Here is a 20764-nt window from a genome sequence, read left to right on the forward strand (position 1 = left end):
TGATATAAACAAAAAGACACCCAATAAAAAATGAAATTTCACATTTTTCATTGATTAGTTGATGCAAAAAGCTAAGATAAGCTTAGAAATGTAGCCTGAAATTTGGTGAATTGAATGTTAAAGACTTTGCTAAATCAAAAAAAATTCAATTACATAATACATATTATTTATTATTTCAGGAATAGTACTAGTGAAGTAATCTGTCTGACAAGCATTATTTTCTCTACTTCTTTCTATAAACAATTGTTGTTTTAGTAAATAATTAGTATTTATGTGATCTTTTCATGAAAATGTAGCTCAGGCATTTCAAAGTTTTCTACTTCTCTTTTAGTCGTGTGCATACTTATCTGAGACTATGGCCAATTTTATTCTCGCAGGCAATTGCCTCTCACCACCAGCTTACAAAATGTTGGCGAAAAAGCAATCTGCATCTGTAGGCACAGGAAGTCAAGATCGCTCTTATGGTCCTTAGGCTAAGGATGTAGCTTCCATTCCCATTTGACAGGATGCCTTGCCTTGGTCATGAATCAGGTGGCTTGCAAAATTGCAGTCTCAGAAGCACCACTCAGAACAGTACCACTCCCTGATGATGAGCCATGCAGGAGGCCAAAATCATAGGTCAGTTGAGTGGCTTTGCTAGAGCGAATCAGACAGACCCTGACAAGGGTAGAATAGAATGAGGTTCGAACAAATGTATTTGCTTATCATCATTGAGTGGGTGCTCTCTTTTCGGCACAGGAACACAAAGGGTGACCTCAACACAAACCCATAATATATATCTGACCACATAGCACAGGTACCCCTAGCCGCAAATAAAGTAGAAATGATGTTTGGTGAAGATCGTTAGGTTGCCATTAAAGATCCCCATTGGCTGGTGGGCAAAAAGATTGTTCCCGGCACTATGAGGAAAAATACCAGTACAGGTGGTTAAGCAATGGATGAAGAAGCCATGCACAAAATGTGGGCCTGTGTCTCCAATCCATTATACCAGCAGGGAGTTGGAAAGGATACTAGGAATCCCAGATCAACTGAGGGACACAAGTAACAGGAGACAGCAATTTTGGGTTGGGTAGAGTGTCCAGTTGATAAATTGAAAACTAAATCAGAAGGACTGGAAGGCCATTAAAATTGAAAGGATGGGAGAAGTTGGGTAATGAATAAGGCTAGGTGAATAAGCAGGGATAGCATTGCAGAGAGTGCAGAGCTCACAGCTGAAATGGGAGGCAGGAGAGTGGGTGTTAACTTGCCTCACTGGGATAGCACACTGGAAATCAAGCCTCACTATTCCCAGAGTTATCATAAATATTAATGATGTACAAAAATATGCAAAATTGTTCACACTACCTGTCTTTTAGATCCAGGTTGACAGAAAGCATGGATTAGTTATCTGTACTTAACCAACATTACTACTAACTACAAATAAATAGATTTTAGCTGCAGGAAAACAATTATGAACCATCGATGTATAACTGTACTAGTTAAAACTCTAACCCCCTTATAAAGCAGTCCTACATGCACATGCAGACAGACATACATGCATACACATACAAAAACACAATGGAGAGGAAAACGTCTTGGAAAGCTGTTCATCAGTCCCTGTCTATATGGTTTGCTGAGATTACTCACATAGCTTGCCAGGACATGTTGCTCTTTGATTATAACAGCTCATTTTTTTTACATAAACCTAACTGAGAGATGGACAGGATAAATGGATGATATAGTGAAGAATTTATATTTTCTATTTTTTCAGCATTAGATTTTGGCTCTACCACTGAGAAAGTGCTTGCATCAAATAAATTAAATGAATAAAAGTATGTCATGTTTTCCCCAGCACCATTTATAATCTGCTGTGATGGCACATAGTACTTCATCAAAGGTCACTTTAGAGGCTATGCTTCTGTATCTACTCTTATCAGGTAAGTAAAATAATGACATACACATTCCTGTCTTTGAGATAAAATAGATTCTGCATAGCATTTTGCCATTCTTCAGTTGTTGTTAAAAGTTTTCTTCCAAAGTTTGCGAGATGGAATTTATTCATTTCCAGCCTATGCATTGAGCAGCAGCTGTCTCACACACTGGATAGTGTTGGTCTATGAGAAAAGGTTCATTTTGACAACACTTCTCTGTTCCTATAAATATTCTGCTGCTGCACAAGTGGTAGTAACATATAAATTAATTCTGTGCAGTTTTATATTTTAGCACACACAATTGTTTATTCAACTATTGTTAAACAGCACAGTAACAGAGAATATAAAATCAGCCTTCCACTTTTGAACTTACCATCATAGCAATGAGTGCACATATATAGCTCTGCTTCATAATGAAACGGAAGATGGTGATGAGGCTGTTGAGTCTGCTATTCACTGTCTCTTCAGGAATTATATCATCTTCAGTTTTGTCTGACAATGACAAATAGAAATAGTTATAGAGTCATACAGCCTGAAAACAGGCCCTTCAGCCCAACTTATTCATGCCAACCAGGTTTCCTGAATTGAACTAGTCCCATTTGCCTGTATTTGACCCAAATCCTTCTAAACCTTGCCTGTCCATGTGCTATCCAAATATCTTTTAAATGTTGTAATTGTACCCACCTTTATCACTTCCTCTGGCAGATAGTTACATATTGCACCACCATGTATGTGAAAAAGTTGCCCCTCAGATCTCTTTTAAATCTTTCTCCTATCACCTTAAACCTATACCTTCTAGTTTTTGATAGCCCTATCCTGGGGAAAAGTCTTTAGCTATTCACCTTGTCTATTTCAATCATGATTTTAAAAACCCCTCAGCCTCCTAAACTTAAGAGAACAAACATCATGTCAGGGAGAAGTTCCAAATATTCAAGACACTCAGAGAGAAAAATTTGCGTCATCACTATTTTAAATATGCCACCTGATCTTTAAACAGTGACGCCTAGTTTTAGACTCTCCCATGAAACGAAATATCCTCTCCACACCCACCTTATCAAATCCCCTCAGAATCGTATATGTTTCAGTCAAGTCACCTCTTACTCTTCAAAACTCCAAAAAGTATAAGCTCAGTCAAGAGTGTGTTGCTGGAAAAGCACAGCAGGTCAGGCAGCATCCAAGGAGCAGAAGAATCGACATTTTGGGCATAAGCTTTTCCAGCAACACACTCTTGACTCTGATCCCCAGCATCTGCAGTCTTCCCCTTCTCCAAATATAAGCTTAATATAATTTCAATCTAGCAGCAGAGAGAGAACTCAAACTCTGTGTTGCAACAGAGAGAGAGCTGTATCTATTAGCCTCAACAGTGACTTCCAAATTTCAACTGAAAAGTAAAACTAAAACCCTGGGTCCGAGAGAGCCTGACTCCACTCACTCATGCTTCTTTTGGCTAATTTTAAAAAAACTCAGTGAGCTCAATGTTATATACCCACTTCTTCTGAAGCTGATATTTTGGCTACATTCTGGCAACACTTCTCTGCAAGGAAAATAACACTTCGGGCTACTAAACAGTGGCCAGTCAGTGATGCCCACATCCCAAGCTTGGAAAAATACTAATGTGTTGTGCTTTCTCATCATTGAGTTTGGTATATTTGTGTTCATTGATTAATTGTCTACCAAGTTCTGGTCTGGATGTTGAAGGACTGCACAGCTTAGATCTGCTGCATTGGCAGTTAGATCACATAGCAATGTCTGTTGCATGCTGCTTTCTCTGTTTAACATGTAAGTAGTCCTGCATTGTAGCTTCACTGGGTTTACAGCTCATTTTTAGATATGCTTAGTGTTATTCCTGGCCTCCCTTCTATGCTCTTTATTGAACCAGGGTTGGCCACTTGATAGTAATGACAGATAGTTTAAAATATGCTGGCCATTTGATTACAGATTGTGGTTGAATATAATTATGCTATGGATGACCCATTACCACCTCATTTATGTCCAGCTTTGAGTTGCTAGAACTGTTCAAAGTCTGTCCCAGTTAGCAAGGTGATGGTGCCATGCATCATGATGGAGGTTGCTGTCGATGTGAAGATGGGACTTTGGTTCCATAATAACTGTGTGGTGACACTCCTACTGATACAGAGGTGTATCTGTTACAGGTATACTGTTGAGGACAAGTTCAACTAGAATTTTACTTCCTATTGATTCCCTACCTGTCAAAGACTCAATCTAGCAGCTACATCCGTTAGAACTCAGCCAGTTCAGTCAGTGGTAGGGGTTAAGCTACTCTTGATGTTGGACATCAAAACATCCCAATCAGAATACATTCTTTGGACCCAAAAGTGGGAATGTTCACTGATGACTGGACAATAGTGCAGGTACTGAAGTACAGCAAGACCTGGACAATATCCATGATTGGACTCACAAATGGCAAGTAACATTTATGCCAGAGAAGTGTTAGACAATGACCATCATTAACAACCAAGAATTTAATCATTACTCTTGACATTCAGTGTCACTTCACAGCATTGAAATCCTCACTATCAACATCCTGGGAGTTACCATCAACCAGAATTTGAACTGGAGTAGCCTAAATAATATTATGGATTTGATTTGATTTATTACTGTTATAATACACGTTTTGTGAATGTGAATTCGCTGCAACGTGATTGATGAATTGCGAACGCTATTTCTAAAGCGCAAAGTTTTAAAACAGGTGTTGGCTGTAACGCCATTATAGAACCAACATATTAAGTGCTGTTTCTTAAGTGCAATTTTTCTATAACACAGGGTTGCACAAAATCGTAACCATTGCGTTATTGAAGAACTGACTGTTTTGTCACGTACCGAGAAACAGTGAAAAGTACTGATTTGCTTGCTAACTAGACAAATCATACCTTACATAAGTACATCATGGTAACAGAATAAAATGCAAAATATAGTGTTATAGCTGTTGAGAAGGTGTAGAGAAAAGTCAACTCAGATATATAAGAGGCTCATTCATAAGTCTGTTAAGAGTGTGGAAGAAGCTGTTCTTCAATCTGGTAGCACATGTTTTTGAATTTCTGTATCTTCTGCCCAATGGAAGAGGGTGGAAAAAGGTATAACCAGGGTGGGTGGGGGTCTATGATTATGTTGGCTGATTTTTGAGGCAGTGGGAAGTGTAGACTGAGTCAATGGAAGGAAGGCTGATTTTCAAAATGGACTGGGTTGTGTTCACATCTCTCTAATTTCTTGTGGTCTTGGGCAGAGGAGCTGTGATGCATCCAGATAGGATATTTTCTATGTTGCCTCTATAAAAATTGGAGTCATTTTGAACATACCAAATTTCCTTCACCTTCTGAGAAAGTAGAGGCACTGGTGTGCTTTCTTGACTGTAGCATCAACGTGAATAGACCAGGACAGATTGTTGGCGATATTTACTCCTTGGAAATTGAAGCACTTGACCACCTCCACCTCAGAACCATTGATACATACAGGGGCATGTCCTCCACTTTGCTTCCTGACATTGATAACCAGTTCCTTCATCTTTCTGACATTGAGGGAAAGATTGTTACCTTTAAACCATGCCATCAAGCTCTTTATCTCTTTCCTGTACTCTTTCCTGTTTGAGAGCCACTGGTGTCAAGAGCAATTTTGTAAATGGAGTTAGAGTTCAATTTGGCCACAAGGTAATGTGCGTGTAAAGGAGTATAGTAAGGGCTGAGTATGCAGTCTTGCAGGGCATTAGTGTTGAGGTTTATTGTGCAGGAGATGTTGTCACTTTCCTTACTGATTGCAGTCTGTGGGTCAGGAAGTTGAGGATCTTGTTGCATGGAGGGAGCACAGTCCTAGGTCTCAGAATTTGGAGATGAGTTTGATTGGAATTATAATGTTGAAAGTGGTTGTAAAGTCAATAAGCAGGAGTATGATGTAGATCTCCTTGCTATCCAAATGTTGCAGGTATGGGTGTAGGCCACACAGATGGCATTTGCCATGGGGCCTATTATGATAGTAGGTGAATTGTAATGGACCAAGACAATCTCGGAGGCTGAGTTGATGTGTGCCATTACTAACCTCTCAAAGCATTTTATAATGACTAATGTCAGAGCCACCAGGCTGTAGTCATCAAGACACATTGCGTGACTTTCCTTTGGTGCTGGGTTGATAGTGGTCTTCTTGAAGCATATGGAACCTCACATCAGAGTTATGACAAGTTAAAGATGTCTGCAAACACTTCCACCAGCTGGTCTGCACAGGTCCTGAGGGCACAGCGGGGGATTCCATCCAGTCGAGTTGCTTTCCGTGGGCTCACTGTCAAGAAGGATGATCCAACATTTGTGGCAGTGATTGTGGATATAGGTACACCCAAGGCTGTCAGGGCAAGTGACATCATTCAACTGACCTTTTGTTCAAAATGAGTACAGAATGCATTATGCATATCTGGGAGAGATACATTGTTAGTTACAAGGGCCAGTCAGACACGTACTACCCACGTGCCTGGACGAGTGCAGTTCTAACAACACACAAGAAGCTTGACACCATCCAGAACAAAGCATCCCACTTGATTGGCACCACTTCCACAATCATTCACTCCCTCCACCACTGGCGCTCAGTAGAAGTGGAGTGTTCAACCTACATATGCACTGCAGGAATTCACCAAGGCTCCTTAGACATTACCTTTGAAATCCACATTTAACAACTTGTAAAAGAACAAGAGATACTTTCTTTTATTTCAAAAGTACCCTTTATTAATAAAAATTATCTTTGTATATATACATAGCCACAAACACAATTCAGTTCTGTACAGTAAAATATCAAGGAAACAAGCAAACATTAGACTCTATGCAAAAAACCAAGGGCATCTCTTACACATACAAGAAAATGTTTGCATGCATTGGGACACTAAGAGGGTCTGATAACTGAACAGGACCCCATCTACCTTTGGCAGAAAGACCTCAGACTTTCCCCATTGTGCCATGGCTGCAGCTGCCCCAAGCTTAGTGTATCCCTCAGCACATAGCCCTGACCTTGGAATATGCCAGTCTGCAACACTCGGCTGAGGTCAACTCTTGTTTCGGAAGACTAACAAGTTTTGGGCAGCTCAAACAGCATCTTTCACCCAGTTGATGGTCTTCCAGGCACAGTCGATTGTTTGACTCGGTGAACAGGCTGTACAGCTCAGAGTTCTGCATCATGGAGGTTCTCAGGATGAACCTCAACGAAAACCATTACATCTTTCTCCAGACTTCCTTTGCAAAGGCGCATTTGACTGGGCATATGTGAAGGATTTCACAGGTAGTGTCCTTCTCACCACCAGTCAAGTGATGTCTTGGTGTTTGTTGAAAAGTTCTGGTGATAAGGCATTCTGTCAAATAACCTTGATAATCTGCTCAGGGAACCCACAATAGGATCCACACTCTTGTTTTGCCTCAGGGTCTCAAGGGCACTATGTGCTGACCACTTCCTGACGAACTTGTGGGCAAAGGTGTTTTTCTTTGCAAATTTGTTCATGAAGGACTGGTGATATAGAATGGTCCAACTACTTCAAGCATTCTGCAGCAACAAGGCCAGTCCCATCCTTGGCAACATGGTGGGAGGAGAGGGGGGAGGTGGGGGGGCGGGGAGTGGAGGAAGAACCTCAGTACATAGTGGGACTTGGTGTACCGAGAGTTTTCTCACAGCTTGTTGCAGCCACATATAAAGACATTCTCTCCACCCTACCTCCCCCTCACAACCGCCCACCCCACCCCCTTCCCTCCATCCACTTCATGCTGGACTTGTGGTCAAAGGTCTTTTTCTTTGCAAATTTCTCCATGCAGGACAGGTGACACAGAGCAGTCTAACTACTTGGCCCAGCTTAGATCTCAAGATGAGGTGTAAGATGGCTCAGGTGACTGCAACATTTCGGGGAATGGGCCAGACCTGCACCCCATACAATACAGGGAATGCCTCACACCTGATGACCAGATCTTTACTTGCAATGAAGAGACAGCAATGCTCCCAAAAGGCCAGTTTCTGCCACCTTGAGGATATGCTCCTTTCAAGTATCTGTGCACACCATGGCTCCTCCCAAACATATTCCCAGCATCTTCAGATAATCTGTCCTGATAGTAAAGGGGATAAAGGATTAGTCGGCCCAGTTCCCAAAGAACATGGCCTCACTCGTATCTCGATTTACCTTGGCTCCCGAGGCCAATTTGAACTGGTTGCAGATGCTCATGAGTCTGTGCACTGACAGCAGATTCCAGAAAATGGCAACATCTTCTACGTACTGTGAGGTTTTGACCTGCAGACCTCTGCTGCCTGGAATAGTCACACTTCTCAGACTCATACCCTTTCTGATAGACTGAGCAAAATGCTCTAAGCAACACACAAACAAGACAGGAGAAATTGGGCAGCCCTGCCTGACTCCGGATCTGATCAGGAAAGTTTCTGATTCCAACCCATTGATTGAGTACTGTATTACGGATACCTGGGAACATCAGCTCAAATTCTCCTCACAGCCATTCATCACCCTGATATAGAAATAAATCACAATTCGCTCAGTAGTGCTGGGTCAAAATCCTAGAAATCTCTTCCTTATAACATTGTGGCTGTACCTATAACAAAGGGACTTTACAGGACAACTATGTTTCAAGGACCTATAGACTATTCCAACCAGTGTCTTCTTCCCATTGTTCTTTCTTTATTCCATCCATATGAACACTATATCATTCAATCCAAGATATTTTCTTGCTATCACACTTGTCCCAGCTAACTAACAAAACTATTTCACACTTCCCTTCCTGCCTCTCTTTTTAAAATGTTATATAGCCTGAATATTTTATTCCCAACTTCCCCATAATGGCTAAAAGGTCATAGTCATTAACCTGTACTTTGCATTAATTCATTTATTCTAGTGTGAATGCTACACCCATTTAAGTGAAGGGTCATTTATTTTATTTTTTCACCATTTTTCTCCTTTAACTCTATCTGCTGCTTTTTTCTTGCATTTGTACATTCTGCCTATTCCTGACTCAAACTCAGCATCATTATCAAGAGAGTTAGACTGCAATGCTACCAAATCCTTTTGCTTTGCTAGCCTATGTCCCCCTCCTCCTGAGCCTTCCTCCTCATTTAATTAATGCCCTCTCTACAGTTCTGTTATTCAACTCACCAGGCAACTGGTCCCAGCAAAGTTCAAGTGAAACCCATCCAACTGGAACAGTGCCCTTCTACCCCAATACTGGTGCCAATGCCTGTGAACTGAAATCCATTTCTCCTATACCAATCTTTAAGACACGGAGTTAACTCCTTGGCTTTATTTACCCTGAACCAATTTGCCTGTGGCTTAGTTAGTAATCCTGACATTATTAAATTGGAGAATTTCCTTTTTAGTTTCACTCTGAGCTGTTTACAATCCTCCAGCAGATCCTTTTTTTCACTCCTATCAATATCATTAGTACCAATAGGTATGACAACAGCTGGATTCCTCCCCTCCCTTAGCAATTAGTTCTGTTCCCAATGGGGAAGTTGCGGTCTTCCTATAATGGAGTGGCCTGCCCGCTGGGTTACAGAGTGAGGGGAGGCATCTGAATTGTCCCTATTCTGCCAAGATGAGGTCTGGGGTTGGCTGCTGAAAGCTACCCACCTACATTATTTCTAATCTACATGCCACATCTTCTTGCTACCTCCAATAACTCCAAAAAAAGGTACCTCATGAATCCATAGTGGTAGCTCAGAGTGACTGCCAGCCTTGGATTATTTGGGAGTTTCAGGTGTGGTGGAACATTACAGTCCAGAAAGTGAACCAGCAGAAAGTCCATGGGGTGACCATTTTAGTGCTGATAGACCCATGATTCTTTGCTATGTATATTTGTTTTCAGGCAGTTTCAGGTATGGTGGAACATCACAGTCCAGAAAGTGAACTAGCAAAAAGCCCATGGGGTGACCATTTTAGTGCTGATTGTTATGAAATTGAATGCATGTACTGTGCCTTTAAAAGAGAGTGAATGCCGTTCTGAACTGAGACATTACAACCACCTGTGTATACGACTAGGTGGCAGTCCCTGATTGTACTAGAAAATTGAAAAGACGTAACATTTGGCTATGGAATGGATACCTGTGTCTTGATTGTTGTTTTGACAACAATTTGAATTTAACCAGTTTAAATTATGCTCCAGATTACTAAACCCCAACTGAGTTTCAATTGATTGCTTTGCCAGCATTGAATCAATGAGACGATCGTTGTTGGGGAGGTATAAAATTGGTCATTTGGAAAATTAGTCAGAGAGCAATTGCCATTGAGACAGGAACACATGGGTGCTATCATCTCGCTCTCCAAGAAATTAGAAAACACTCTATCAAAGGTACCTTTTCATATTAAACATATTCGCAGTAAAAAAAAAGACCACCCAAGCTATTCAGCAGCTGAAAGAATGAAGCCACAGAAGAAGACAGCAGTTATGTGGTTTTGAAATTAAGTTTACTTAATTTTAATAAGAGTCTTATCGGAACAATATATTATTATTATTGAGTTGGAGGCAGATGGTAAGCAGTTAAGAGAAAGGGGGCTTAGAGTTGTGAACGGTTGTTTAATGTTCACTTTTAGAGTTATAAAATAAATTGACATTATTTTCTTTAAACATTAGAATTTGGGAGTTCTCTACCACTCATATTTTAACAGATTATGGGGCAAGGTGTGCTTTTCTGGGTGTTTGGTCTAATTAACAGAGGGGTTCACCACCGTGTTGTAACATGATAGACACATTATTCTTTCCTATTTAAATGCCTAGAACTACACTTAGATCAAAGGATAGAAATTCTACGCTTAAAGGACCAAATTAGTTTGGAAATTACAAAGATGTGGGAAAACAACTATACAGTAGGGATAACAGGACACTATAATTATCCTAATATAAACTGAGACAATAATTTGGCATACGAGGAGGAGAAGGGTAAGTGTTTTGAAGATTGTTCAGGAGATTTTTCTTGATCCACGCGGTTCCAGTGTAAAAAGGAAGGAGCAATTTTTGGATCTGTTTTTAGGGAATGTGCTGAGTCAAGTGGATCTTAGGCTGGAATTTTACAATTCCTTCCTCTCCCAGTTTCAGGGTGGCAGATGGGAGATTACATTGAAATTATACATCATACTAATGGAGTTATTTGCAGCACTATGCACTCACTGCTGCTATTCTTACAGTGGTGGGGGTGATATTTAGTGGACTGCTTGTCTGTGGGTTGATTGAGACTCATTATTGGCCAATTAATGTATTCTAGGAGACTCTTACTGACATGGTCTAGGGGCAAGAAGAATCATTATTTATTGCTGGTCATAAATGTTATAAACACTTCTAAAACTGAGGAAAGCACTTGAAAGCAGTTACTTGAAGTTATTTCTCAGTGAAGCAGGGATATGAGTAACCATTGGCCTCTGAGATCAACTGGGAGCTTCATTTGGACTGCTATTAGAATGATAATTCTGTGGACAGTATGATATGTGATAAGCATAAAGGTGATTTTTTTTGTTCTGTAGGATGATTCCTACAAATTAAAATTTGATCATTCATGACTTTAGACATATGTCATAGTGAAAGATTTAAAATGTGAAATCTTCTTGAGTCATTCTTTCAGCTGAGCATTCAAATTACTTTTAAACATTATCAGCATCCATAGTGATCATGACACTAAGCTGCTCTTAGATACAGCAATCACTGACATGTCTAACCAAATGGTTTCCTTTTGTGCTCTATCTATGATTCAATGATAATAAAATTGGACTAGAATAATATCAAAGTCATAAATTCCTTTAGTAATGGTAATAAATCTTTCAAATTATTAACTGATATCAGTTTACATTGTGGACATGTTGCACGTTGCAAAAATTGGTAATATAGAAGGGCAGGGTCCTACACTAGCTCTGTAAATGACAGCTCTGTACATTCACAAATGAGTGTATTTAACTGACCTCACAGGGTTCTTCGGCTAGTGTTAGATCCAGATTGTTAATTCTGTTTGAAGCCAATTTTTGCAATAGGTAAGTATCTCTCCTGAGCATATTAAGAACATTTCATTTAGTTTGATAATGTTGATCGCACTTGAAAGCATTGGTTTACTTTCAATTTTGATTGAATTGAGGTTCATTTTTTGAAATGGATAATTTTGAAAATGTTAATAGGAACGCAACAACAACCATATTTAACTTACCTGGGGATTCGTCAGGCATCTCCCATTTATATTGTGGTGTGGAGTACATCTCTACTGTGGTTGGACCATTCTCAGCTTGCAATGCAGAATGCATATTATGATAGTCTACAGGGTTTCCATTTACTGTTACGAGCAAAGCCTGTAATATAATCAAAATTATCAGTAGTTTATAACATTTTCCAGAAATCCTGTTTAAAACATTCTGCAATCACTTATGATTTTTAATTTTGAAGAAACACTTGTCACCAATGAAAAGGTTATTTGTGAAAAACATTTATTAAGTCCACTGACTGGAGAGAAGATTGTTTTATTCTTTAAAAAGAATGGTATTGATTAAGGGAAAAAGTAATTTGAGGAAATTTAGTGCAGAGTATTCATTTTGTGATAGTTTTGAAAAATGGGTTACATTTAGTAACTGTGATTTGCCTTTTTTTTTGGAGAAGACCATTGTGATGTTGGATACCAGTCAAGTGGGCTGCTTTGTCCTGGACATCCACTTTGTCAAGACCTCTCAGGATCTTGTATGCCTCCATCAAGTCTCATCTTAATCTTATAAATTCCAGCAAATACAAGTCTAGCCTGTCCAACTTGTTAAGACAACACTTTTCTTTTCAGGGATTCATTTAGGAAACCAAGTTCTGCTCCTATCTCAGTGGTCACCATTCACAGAAAAAGATTCTTTTTTATTCTTTCTGATAAAATCGACAATTTCATATTTTCCCACATTATACCCATTTATCACATCATTTCACACACTTAACCTATCTACATCCTTTCCTAACTTTCATACGTCCTTTTAACAACTTATTTTCCTACTTATATTTGGGTCATCGGTAAACTTAATAATTATACTTTAGTCTTTTCATTCGTCTCATTTAAATGTTGAGGCACTAGCACTGGTTCAATGGGCCAAAAAGATTTTCTTCTGTGCTGTAGACTTCTATGACTCGATGATGCTGATCTCTGTGACAAATCATTCAAGGTATCTTGACATTCAAATAACAATCCATTAGTGTCTGCTCTCTGTTTGCTCATCAATCTTCTATCTGTGCCAATATGTTACTGCTAATACAATGAACTTTTATTTTTAGCAATAACAATTGATTATTGAATGTCTTCTGTTAATCTACATCCACTAGTTCCTATTTGTCCACAATGCATTGAAAACAGCAAATGCTGGTGATCACAGCGGGTCAGACATGGATTCTGGCTGACCCATTGTGATCTCCAGCATTTGTTGTTTTCAGTACGGATTCCAGCATCTGCAGTAACTTGTTCCTACATGCTGTCCACAATGCATGTTACTTTCTCAAATACTCCAATAAATTGTTTAAACATGACTTCTCTTTCACAAAATTGTATTCACTCTGGCTCATTAGCTTTTGCCATTCTACAGACCCTGCCTTAACATCTTTAATAATGTTAAAAGTCACACAACATCAGGTTATAGTCCAACAGGTTTATTTGCAAGTACCCCAGTCCAACACTGGCACCTCCACATCATCTTTAATAATAGCATATAATATCATCCTGATCAGATATTAAGCCAACTGACCTGTAATTTCCAGCTTTCTGTCCCCACCTCACTTTTTGAATATAGGAATTATGTTCATTATTTTCAATTCCAACAGAATCTCTCCTGAACCTAAAGAGTTTTGTAATTTGAAAACCAACACAAGGGTCACCGAGTCAAAACATTAACATTGGTTTTCTCTCTACAGTTGCTACTAGATCTGCAGTGTTTCTCCAGCACTTTCTTTTTTGCATCAGATTTTCAGCATTCACAGTTCTTTGTTTTTATATTGACAATCTCACTGACCACTTCTTTTAAGACTCAGGATGAAACCTAGTAGGGCCCATTAACTCATCAACACACAGATCCAGCAACATGCTCAGTACCCCTCCCCATCGATTGTAATTTTTTTAGTTTCTCCTTCCATTATATTTTACATTTACAACTATTTGTGGCATATGTCTTATGAATACAGTGAAGACAGATTTTAAATGCCTTTTAAATTCATCTACCATCTCCTTATTTTCCATTAAATCCCTAGGTGCACTTTCTATAGGAGCAAGTTTAACTATGTGAACTTTTTGCTTTTTATTGACTATAGAAACTCTATTTGTTTCTATTTCTAACTAACTTTCTCACATATTTTAATTATTCATCTCTCAGTAATCTTTTAGTCACTCTCTGCTATTTTCATATTTTGCCAGTATGCTGACCTATCACTCAACTTTGTGCTAAATTGCTTTTATTCTTTAACTTATTGTAATTTTAGTTAGTTAATTTCCTCACCCTGGGAAGTTTTCTTTCTCATTGGAATGCATCTATGCTGTGTATTTTTAAATATCCACTTAAACATCTGGCACTGGATTGCTCTTGAACGAACACTTCAACTAATTTTCTCCTGTTCCTACTTCTTATGCTTTCAGCTGATTGTGTGGCAATGACCCACAAACCATAGAACAACCAGATAAACCTACTATTGTGATTTTTCTTGGAGGAAAAGAATATTGGCTGAGGCACTGAAGATGGTATTGTGTTTCTATTTAGTGCCACAAGCTCCCCTATATTTACCTAAGATGGCATATGTGGCAGTAGTTTATTATCTAGTTTAAAACACATTGAAGTGCTCACGTTATGTGCTCACATCTCTGCAGTGTGGTTTGACACAATAAGTGGTCAGGTGCCATCAATGAACCAAGGATATTGGATAGAACACAAACTGGCTCAACAAGACCATAAGAAAGAAGAGCAGAATTAGGTGATTAGGCTCAAGTCTGCTCCACCATTCAATCATGGTTGACTTCACTTAATGTCTTGGCCTCCACAGACTTGTGTGGTAATGGATCCCACAGATTCTGACTGAAGAAATTCCTCCTTAATTCTAAAGGGTTGTTCCTCACTCTGAGGTTGTGCCTTTGGATCTTTGTCTCTCCTAATAGTGGAAATATCTTCTCCATGTCCAGGCTTTCCAGTATTCTGTAAGTTTAAATGAGATCCCCCTCATCCTTCTAAGCTCCACTGAGTACAGACGCAGTGTTCTCAACTTAATTCCCAGCATCATTCTCATGAACCTTCTCTGGAACCTGTCAAAGGCCAGCATGTCCTTCCTGAAGTAGGAACCTTAATCTGTTCAAAATTTTCAAAACATGATTTGACCATAGCCTTATAAAACCTCAACAGTACATCCCTGCTTTTATATTCTTGTCCTTTCCAAATGAATGCTAACATTGCATTTGCCTTCCTAAGTGCCAACTGAATCTGCATGGTAATCTTGAGAATCCTGAATGAAGTCCCTTTGTACTTCAGATTTCTGAAGCATTTCCCCATTTAGAAAATAGAGTATGCCCATATTCTTCCAACCAAAGTACACTTTCCCACATTATATTCCAACTGCCATTCTGTTGCCCACTCACCTTGTCTGTCCAAGACCACCTTCAATGTCTTTGCTTTCTCAACACTACCTGCCCCTCCATCTATCTTTGCATCATCTGCAAACATAGCAACAATGCTCTCAGTTCCTTCATCCAGATCATAAATGTATAATTTGAATAGCTGTGATTCCAACACAGACTCCTATGGAAGTCCACTTGTCACATGCTGCCATCTGTTTATCCCCACTCTCTGCTTTCTACCAGTCAGCTAATCCTCTATCCATGCTAATATCATGCTCCTAAAAGCTTGGGCTCTTATCTTATTTAGCAGCCTCCTGTACTGCACCTTGTCAAAGCCCTTCTAAAAATCCAAACAGATTATGTTCACTAGGACTCCTTTGTCTAACTTGCTCCTCAAAGGAGTCTAACAGATTTGTCAGGCATGATCTCCCCTTAATGAAGCCATGCTGACTCAGCCATATTTTACCATGCACTCCCAAGTACTCTGCAGTTTCGTCCTTAATAATTGGCTATAAAATCTTACTAATGACTGAGGTCAGGTTCACCAAACATAATTTCTTGTTTTTTGCCTCCTGTCCCTTCTTAAACAGGGGTGTTACATTAGCCATTCTCCTGTCTTCTAGAACCTCCCTTAATTCCAGTGATTGAACAATCACCACCAACTGCAGGGTGAATTCTATCATGTTGTGGTCTGTACTCTTGGTATTCTGCTTTTCCAAGTCCATCTACATATTGAAGACCCCATGATTATTGTAATAGTGCCTTTCTTACATGCCTTTTCTATCTCCATATTTATTTTCTGCCCTTATCCAACTCTCGTCAGGGTCATTTTTACCTATGCAGTTCCTCAATTCTATTCTCAACTCTGTGCCTTCCAATCCTATATTGCTTCTTGCTATTGATTTGATTGTATTTCTTCCAAACAAGGCAACCATTCCCCCTCTACCTGTCCTTTTAATGACACATATTCTTAGATATTTAGTTCACAACCCTGATCGCTTGCAACCACGTCTCTGTGATGCTCACAACTTCATATTGGAACTTAAATTGACATTTTTCAAGCTCATTTGCCTTGTTTTGCATAAAGCACACACTTAAGTACAATATCCTAAGACTTGTGTTGACCACTCCCCTTCTCTCAGTTGTCCTCTTATCTGCTATGCCTGAAATTAAATTCTTGGTGAACCCCCCTGGTGCTCACCTTCCACCCTACCAATCTTCGCATAAACCAAATCATCCGCTGACATTTCCGCCATCTCCGAATGGACTCCACCACCAGGGATATATTTCCTTCCCCACCCCTTTCCACCTTCCGCAAAGACCGTTCCCTCTGTGACTACCCGGTCAGGTCCACACCCCCCCCACAACCCACCCTCCTATCCTAGCACCTTCCTCTGCCAAAACCTGCGCCCACACCTCCTCCCTCACCTCCATCCAAGGCCCTAAAGGAGCCTTCCACATCCATCAAGATTACCTGCACAGCCACCAATATAATTTATTGTATCCGTTGCTCCTGATGTGGTCTCCTCTACGCTGGGGAGACTGGACGCCTCCTCGCAGAGCGCTTTATCTCTGGGACATCTGTACCAATCAACCACACCACCCTGTGGCCCAACATTTCAACTCCCCCTCCCACTCTGCCGAGGACATGGAAGTCCTGGGCCTCCTTCACCGCCGTTCCCTCACCACCAGATGCCTGGAGGAAGAACGCCTCATCTTCCGCCTCGGAACATTTCAACCCCAGGGCATCAATGTAGACTTCAACAGTTTCCTCATTTCCCCTTCCCCCAACTCACCCCAGTTCCAAACTTCCAGCTCAGCACTGTCTCCATGACTTGTCCTACCTGCCTATCTTTTTTTCCACCTATCCACTCCACCCTCCTCCCTGACCTATCACCTTCATCCCCTCCCCCACACACCTATTGTACTCTATGCTACTTTCTCCCCATCCCCACCCTCCTCTCATTTATCTCTCCACCCTTCAGGCACTCTGCCTGTATTCCTGATGAAGGGCTTTTGCCCGAAACATCCATTTTATGCTCCTCGAATGCTGCCTGAACTGCTGTGCTTTTCCAGCACCTCTAAAACAGAATCCTTTCCATACTATCTTGTTCTAGAAACTTTAATAATCTTTCCTGAACCATCCCGACCCCAACCATTTAAATACAAAAGGCAAAATAACGTTTTATAATTCTGCCCTAATATTTATTAGTTCATTTTTATTTGTGATGTGTGACATACAACAATTCTTAAATACTTGATTTATTTTAGTGTTCTGGAGTGGAGAACACTATCCATCATTTTGATTCTACTCCTTTCCACCCACTGCACATCCCTCCATCCCATGGGTTTACTGTCAGCAGAGTTGACCTTTATCCACTATTAACATATACTATTAACACATATTTTTCATTTAAAGTATTCTCGATGACCACGAGCATTCCCTTTGACTTTTGCTCTGGGCACCTTCACAATTCTTTTCCAGTTACTGATCCTCCCACTTCGTATTAAGCGTAAAAAGTATAATTTTCCAGCCCACCTCAGTTCCAAAGAAATCATGCTAGACTCAAAATGTTAACTCTGTTTCATTGTCAGATCTGCTGAGTTTCTTCAGCATTTTCTGTTTTTATTTCAGATCTCCAGATTCTGTGGTTACTGTGTTTTTATCTTATTAAATTTCAGTTTTGAATGTTTCTGTACCATTCTTTTAGAATGCTATATAGCAAGGGATTGCAGAAAGAAGTTAGAAATTGCAATTTCTACTTTGCTTTTCTAACAATGGAAAACATAAAGCATCCTTGTGACCGTTTAAACATCTGTAGAAACATTGAAACAATGTCTACTTCTACATTAAGCAGATTAAAAAAAAACAAATAGCTTTATAGTCACAAATGTATTGAAGATCTTGAGTATTATTACTGTTTATTTAGCAATTACTATTATTATAGCATGCATAAAGAGTATTTATTTACTAACATCAGAAGAGTTGGTATCATCCTGGGTAATTGTAAGGAGCTGAAAGAGACAAGAAAGATGAAAATATTATACCCAAATTTCCAATGGTCCAAGCATGTATCTATTATGTATTAGCTCTTATTTCAGTGAACCCACACATGGTTACTAATACTGACCACTTCATTTAACTCCATAGATATAATTTTTATGACTTGGTGCATTCAGTGAAGAACTTTACTCACCAATTTCAACATATTGTCTAGCTATCACCATTGTTAACAGCTAACCTGAGAACGCAACTTCTTAAAAAAAAAGGTTTTGTGATTTACACATGAAAGAAGTGAAACTATCATGGTATTCTAACAGATGAAAGGCTTAACAGACAATCAATTTTTCAATGTATAATTTCAGTTACATCACATTGTGAATTTTTGCTATAAATTCTGTGGATTAGGATTGAGCCCTCCACTACTACCTGATGAAGGAGTGACGCTCCAAAAGCTAGTGTGCTTCCAATTAAACCTGTTGGACTATAACCTGGTGCGTGATTTTTAACTTTACTCACCAACACTGCCTATTAAGAGTTCAATTCTGCTCGACCTGCTAAAATATATAGTTTGAGGGTTTGTGGCTGACAGTGGTCTCCACTACTGGAAAAGGAAATCCAGTATGGTGGAAACTGGTCTATTGATTCACCATGACCATTTTGGCCAATTCTGAATTTTTTTGGAGCATTTTTTTGTTATGAAGCCAAGTGAATTCTTTCGTCATATCTTACCAAACTCACCTCATTACCTAAAAACTGAAAGAACTGCAGATGTTGTAGTTGAGAAACAAAAACAGAAGTTGCTGGAAAAGCTCAGCAGGTCTGGCAGCATCTGTGAAGAGAAATCAAAGTTAATGTTAAAAATTTGATTTCTCTTTATAGATGCTGCCAGAACTGCTGAGCTTTTTTAACAACTTCTGATTTTGTTTCACCTCATTAATTATCACGTCTCTATGGCATGTCTCAAACCTGATTTCCAACTTATCTTACCACATACTGTACTCAGAATAACTCACCACTCAGCAGATACCCAGAATTCACCATCATTCTTTAAAACCTGATATGCCCCTGCACAAGCACAAATCGTCTCTAGCTGCCCTGCATATTTGCCCCAAACATAGCAGAGGGAAATTGGCACCCTGCTTCACAGTCGAGATCCTGAAGAGAAGAGTGTTGACGTGGTACTTCTTTCACCCCCAGGACCAGAATTGATGGTCAGAACACCAGACTATGCTAGTCTGGTCCAATGTTGGGTTGAGAATTGGAGGGCCCCTTAAACCTGTGTTAATTCAACATTCCATACTTGGTTGCTCCATATTTGGTAGCATGAAGTCTCATATATCTGTGTCACATTAGTAACTATTCTTCTCGAATATAAACAAATCTCAGAATGAAAACAGAAGAATCATCAAGGTCTTGACTCATACCAAAGATTTATTAGGTGACACCCTACACCATTATCAATGCAATGTATTTAGTCTTAGGGGAAATGAAAACAAGCTTCAAGTGGAGGTGGGCAATGTGATAAAGAGCTGTCCTATGGCCATTGGCCAAGAGGAGTTAAATCGGAAATTGATTTACATTGATGGCCAGCTCCAAAATAAGGTATATTACTGGGGATAGAAGGCAAGGAAGCAGCAAAAGGCTTCAGGAGATGAACAATACCCTCGCTTTAGTGGAAGACATGGAGTTCCCCTCCATCTGTTCAAGGAAAGAACAAAGACTGTGGATACTGAGACTGTGATTACGGGATAACTAAAATCAACAGTTCCGCTCCAGGTTAAAGCACTCTCAACCGTCTGGACAAATGTTGGCACTGTAGGAAGGTTGTGAATATCTTTTGCCACTCCACCAGCATGAGTTCCACCATCTTCGATCTGACCTCATACTCCGTCTATCCCTGCCACCATGTCAACTCCCATCCAGGATCATGTTCTACCACTCTCACTGCTGCCTGAAATATCTGGCCCATACACTCTTACTTACACGAACGTCAACACCACTGACTGTGCTTGCACTCTGTGCTGCCAAATCACTTGATCATGATACTTCCCCATAGTAACAGTTGTGCAACCCAGCTTCACTGGTTCAACTTCTTCCAATGAAGAAAACAGTTCACAATAGGGCAGAGAGAATCAGAATGGATAGGCTGCTTGGTATTTAACTCCTCATCTCTTAGGAGGAGAGGAATGCTTAAGCAGGACCAAAACTGGTAATGGAGACTGCCCTTGACCTGTCCAGAGTATCCCTGAATGAAGGCTACCTCCTTGACTTGACAGAGACCAAATGA

At 39.9% G+C, this 20764-nt stretch overlaps 1 protein-coding gene across 1 annotated transcript in view; it reads right to left on the reverse strand.

The window, feature by feature from the left end:
• Positions 1-20764, reverse strand: part of LOC132815248 (piezo-type mechanosensitive ion channel component 2-like) — a 467530-nt gene that overhangs the window by 234349 nt on the left and 212417 nt on the right. Inside the window, exons 8-10 of the mRNA XM_060824063.1 lie at positions 18450-18488; positions 12072-12210; positions 2284-2402 (exon numbers count right to left, since the gene is read on the reverse strand). Of these exons, the coding sequence (XP_060680046.1) occupies positions 2284-2402; positions 12072-12210; positions 18450-18488 (297 nt within the window). The remainder of the gene's footprint in view (positions 1-2283; positions 2403-12071; positions 12211-18449; positions 18489-20764) is intronic.

The sequence above is a fragment of the Hemiscyllium ocellatum genome, chromosome 4, assembly GCF_020745735.1.
Source record: "Hemiscyllium ocellatum isolate sHemOce1 chromosome 4, sHemOce1.pat.X.cur, whole genome shotgun sequence".
Taxonomy (NCBI): Eukaryota; Metazoa; Chordata; class Chondrichthyes; order Orectolobiformes; family Hemiscylliidae; genus Hemiscyllium; species Hemiscyllium ocellatum.